The 5,215-nt window shown below is 40.0% G+C and overlaps 1 protein-coding gene across 1 annotated transcript in view; it reads left to right on the top strand.

The window, feature by feature from the left end:
• Window positions 1-1,773: 1,773 nt before the first annotated feature.
• The window catches only part of GLDC (glycine decarboxylase), a 151,092-nt gene continuing 147,650 nt past the window's right edge, over window positions 1,774-5,215 (top strand). The window contains exons 1-2 of the mRNA XM_053702564.1: window positions 1,774-2,214; window positions 3,372-3,450. Coding sequence (XP_053558539.1) covers window positions 1,945-2,214; window positions 3,372-3,450 — 349 coding nt within the window. The 5' untranslated portion in view covers window positions 1,774-1,944. The remainder of the gene's footprint in view (window positions 2,215-3,371; window positions 3,451-5,215) is intronic.

The following is a 5,215-nucleotide window of genomic DNA, read 5'->3' as shown; positions in this document are numbered from 1 at the left end:
CTGTGTATGGCTGATTATTGTCAAATCAGATTGCTTTGTGGTATTACCGCCCCCTACCTAGCCAATCTTAGCCATAAATGCCTAAATGAAATGTTTGTGTTGTTTAGTGCAATAATTTTAAAATGTTTGCGCTTTTTAACTCACGTTAGTCACCCCTGTCACCTGATGCCGACGGCTGCAGATATCGGCCAGGAAACAGGGGGGTGATTCAACATAGTAGATTTGATAAGACGTCAGGGCAAATTTTAGTGGGGTAGGTTGCTCTAAGAGTTAATTGCAGTGAGGGGATCAGATCACCCTTTGGAGTTAATAGGAATGGGGAACTTTGCAATTTAGATAGTAATGGTGGGGGCATCAGGTCTGTCATTTAGATTACTTGGGATAGGGGAGGTGCAAGTATGATCAGGTAGCTAAAATGTCTCTTTGCTGGTGCTGACATAAATTGTTGATTAACTTTTTTTTAAAGCCATAAAAAACCTCAGTTCAAATTCTTTATTTCTTGCCCACATTGGAGCTAGCCTCTGTGCCCCCCCTTGCAATAACACACAAGTGTCTGTATGTTTGTGCCCTAAAACATTTTTTTCCCACTTGCTTTTTACAAATCTCTTATATCTTTATTATCTGTATATCTTAACTGAATGTACAAACCATTGTGTTCTTTCATGATTCAGAGCATGCAATTTTAATGAATTTTATAATTTACTTCTATTATTCAATTTGCTTCTTTTTCTTAACATACTTTGTTGAAAAAGCATACCTAGGTAGGTTTGGGAGCAGTAATGCACTACTGTTACCAACCTGCTGATTGTTGGATGATCATATATGCCTCACATTATTGATTCACAGATGTGTTCAGCTAGCTCCCTGTATTGTATTGCTGCTCCTTCGACAAAGGATACCAAGAGAATGAAGTAAAATCAGATAATAGACGTAAATTGGAAAGTTGCTTAAAATGGTATGTTCTATCTGACTCATAAAAGAAAAATATGTGTTATATGTACCTAAGACCAGGGCAAGGGGAAATCAATTTATAGAGGAAAACTGCTGTCCACCCAAATAAAGCTTTCTACCCATTAATATATATATATCATGTATTAAGATCATTTTTACAATAATTTTGCTTTTCTTCCCCAACACTTAAATAACTGTGAAAAAAGATCTATACCACAGTTGCAATGTCCATTGAACATAGGGAGATGTATTAAAACATTTGCAGAATTCATACTGCCAAAGCTGTTCTGTTGAGCTATGACTAGCTAACAAATCTCTAACCTCTCATGATTTAAGGTTTGATACATGTTGATAGATTTGATAACATTAAAACGTACTGTTTGAGAGAAATGTGTTCCTTAATTTTATTGCTCTATGAAGCATATTCACTAAAGTTTAAAAGTGTTCCTAAAAATTGTAGTTAACCTGGTTCATAAAATTTAATTTATCACTGTTCTATGTCTACCCAACTGTATGCTACCCAAAATACTTTACCAACTAACTGATGGATTGATGGGGATGTGCTTTACCTGGACCCTCCCCTGGTCTGATCTCCCCAGCCTTTCCTTGAGGCATGTGTTTACTGATGGGAAGCTTGTAGGAATGTTGCAAGGTTTGCAATTTTCCACTGAGCTTTATCAGTGTACCATGCGGACTTATTTTAACACTCTATGTGAAGGGGCTTGTCTCTACGTAAACTGGTCCGGACAAACTGATTGGTGGAGCCGGATATAATGAGGGGGCGTGGTGATCTTCCTGGTTTACTGCCTCTAAACAACGTGACTTGCAAGTGCCAGACAACTTCAGCACAAAGTGCAGCTTTGTGAGTGGTTAGGTTGCTGCATCTCAAGCATCCGCCAAAACACATCCTGTGTACAGCATATCTGTCCTGGAGTAGAAAATACGTAGTGGCAGAAATATAATAAATAGGAAGAATAGTTTTAGGCACCAACCATGCAGAGCTGTGCAAAGTCATGGGGTGTGCTGTGCAGGATAGTGAGGCTGCAGGGCAGGGTTGTAGGGTGCAACAGGAGAAGCTGGTTCCGTGCAGAGGGGGCGAGGAGCAGCAGTACCCGGGCGGCAGCGGGGACATTCGTGTCTTCATCTTCAACTTCTCCTCGACAGATAGAGGTGCTCTTCCCGCGGCATGATGACTTCTCTGAGAGGCACATAGGTCCTGGGGACAAGGAGAAGCGGGAGATGCTACAGACGATTGGGCTGGAGGTAAGTAGATAGGTTTCACTTAATCACGACATACATAGGGAAGTTGCCAGGCTTATATACCGATTTAAAAAAAGTTTTCATGTCTGATTGTGTTGAAGTAGCAAGTTAAGTATAGCTGAATAGCGGTTTGCTACGGTGTTTGCTATAATTATTAAAGCTGAATTAGTGAATAGCTTTAGGTTTATCGGATCATATACCCGTGTAACAATGCATGTAGCTTCCTAACCAGTTTCTGTTGCAGCAGGGGGTTATTTAGATTTTAGAATCTTTGGATTAGACTCTGGGTAGCTATTAGGGAGCCCCCACTGTGAAGTCTTCTACGGACTATTCAGAATGCAAATTGACCTAAACAACTTTAAAATGTTTTCTGGTCCACATTTGGGATATAAAACATAAAGAATTTAAACTATTTAAATGTTTCCCTTATACCAAAAAGGAGATTAGAATTGTGCGCAAAACCTATTGTTTAGCAAAGCTGTTTGGAATTAGGAAGATTTAGTCCATTGTTTTCGATGTATTTTAAATTCACCAGTAGACTAATGGTTACATTATTTGTGGATTGTGTAATCCGGTGTGAAGGTGATTAATAATTAGCCCAATCTTAGAAAATAATGATTTTGAAAGAGTTACAGGTTTTACTGTTGCAGTTTTATTATCCCTGTAGCACAGCACTATAAAGTATTGTGACATATTTTAAATGTTTTTTACCAAACATATTTATTGACAGCTCTCAGACCATGACTGCTCCCTCTACAACTTAGACGTGGACTCCTTGCCCAGTGTGCTTAGAGGAATGTGGCTGCACCTCACTGACGAGGCCCATAGGAGGCCGAAACGATCGTCTGAGGTTGTCATGTTCCTTGTTCAGAGGAGAATTGCCTGGTATTTCGGGGCTGGACTGACCTTACTTGGCGGGATCAGACTGATATACTTCAGGAAAGTTTCCTTCTGTGAAAAGCACACTGGTCTAAAAGAGGCTGCCTCCGGGTGGTAAATCGCCATAGAACAAGCCACTGAGCTGTTGTTCGTTCCTGGTAGAGCGCTTCTCTCTTTGTATGCCCTCTACAACTTAGGGCAGATGAATTGTTTTGACATCTCACAAAGGATGTAGTGTTGATGGAATCTCTCACCAGGATTTCTTTGTCTTTTCCCAACAGAGTATCGATGAACTGATTGATAAGACAGTCCCTGCTAGCATCCGGCTATCTAGATCATTAAAGATGGATGACCAAGTTTGTAAGTAGTTTTCCGAGCTTGAATTGAATGACCGTGCATCCATTCACTTTAATGATAGCAAAATATAGTTGTTATATTAACTCTTTACTGACCAGACCACTTTTCCATTTTCTGTCTGTTTGGGACCATGGCTATTTTTACATTTCTGCGGTGTTTGTGCTTAGCTTTAATTTTCCTCTTATTCATTTACTGTACCCACACACATTATTATATACCATTTTTTCTCTTCATTAAATGGACTTTCTAAAGATACCATTATCTAAATAGTTTCAAAATTGTCATGAGTTTAGAAATACCCAATGTTTACATGTTCTTTGCTTTTTCGCAAGTTATAGGGCAATAAATACAAGTAGCACTTTGCTATTCCCAAACCATTTTTGTTTATTCAAAATTAGCGATATTTACGTTGTAACACTGATATCTGTCAGGAATCCCTGAATATCCCTTGACATGTGTATATATATATTTTTTTTAGTAGACAACCCAAAGTATTGATCTAGGCCCATTTTGGTATATTTCATGCCAACATTTCGCTACCAAATGCGATCAAATAAAAAAAAAATCGCTCACTTTTTCACAAACTTTAGGTTTCTTACGGAAATGATTTACAAACAGCTTGTGCAATTATGACACAAATGGTTGTAAATGCTTCTCTGGGATCCCCTTTGTTCAGAAATAGCCGAAATGTATGGCTTTCGCATTGCTTTTTGGTAATTTAAAAGGCTGCTAAATGCCGCTATGCACCACACTTGGCTTATGCCCAGCAGTTAAGGGGTTAATTTTAGCTTTAGTATAGAGATCAGCCTCCTACCTGACGCATCCCAACCCCTGATTCCTCCCTGACCCCCCCTCAAACAGGTCTCTTCCCTCCCCCACCTCACAATTGTCACTGACCTCTTTACTGCCAGAAAGTCTACCAGTACTAAAATAAAAGGCATTTCTTTTTTTTCTTTTTCTTTTTTTATATATTCAGTCTGCAGTGATGGATCCCCCCTTAGCCCCCAACATCCCTGATTTCTCCCCCCCCCATACATCTCTCTAACCCTCTACCTATTTGCCGGCATCTTGGGTGCTGGCAGCTCTCTGCCAGCACCCAATATGCCCCAGATAATGTGTTTTTTATTTTTATTTTAAAAAACTATTTTCTGTACTGTGCTGTCGTCCCCCCTCCCAGATCCCTTGAAAAACCATTTATCCCCCCCCCCCGTGTCCTTCCTGCACATTTTAAACACAATAATATAAATGTGGCATCCACCCGGCCGCAGTGACGCACACCTGAATCCAAGAACATTGATGGGCCACAATGGCCTAGTACCACCCGAACAGATGATTTAAAATGATAAAGTTGGAAAAATACTCAAAAGTGATGCACCCAATGGTGCTATTCAGGCAGACTGGAACTTAGCAGTAGTCCATCTTACTGTTACCAACCAACAGTCAGGTCTGGAACACTTTAGAAAGTAGTCTCATTATCTGTATGTGGATAAAGAGCAAACGCCATAGCCCAATATCGTATAGACAGGGACAGCAGGATATAAGGTAAATTATTACACTTACAGGAATAAAAGCAACTCAAGGTGCAGTAGAAGCAGGCTGGGACTTCACAGCCTCCCAGCTGACTGCACTCCACAGCTTACTGGACGCCAAGGGAGATAAAGAAGTGGATTCCAAAGAAAAAAAAACTAAATGGTATTGATAGACTCCACCAGTGCTGGTGAGTGCTGGGTGTTTCTATGTGTTGTATTACTTTTTGTTTGTAATCCCC

This window comes from Bombina bombina, chromosome 2, assembly GCF_027579735.1.
Source record: "Bombina bombina isolate aBomBom1 chromosome 2, aBomBom1.pri, whole genome shotgun sequence".
NCBI classification, from domain to species: domain Eukaryota; kingdom Metazoa; phylum Chordata; class Amphibia; order Anura; family Bombinatoridae; genus Bombina; species Bombina bombina.
The sequence above is the reverse complement of the archived record's forward strand: the minus strand, read 5'-3'. Positions and strand labels throughout refer to the sequence as shown.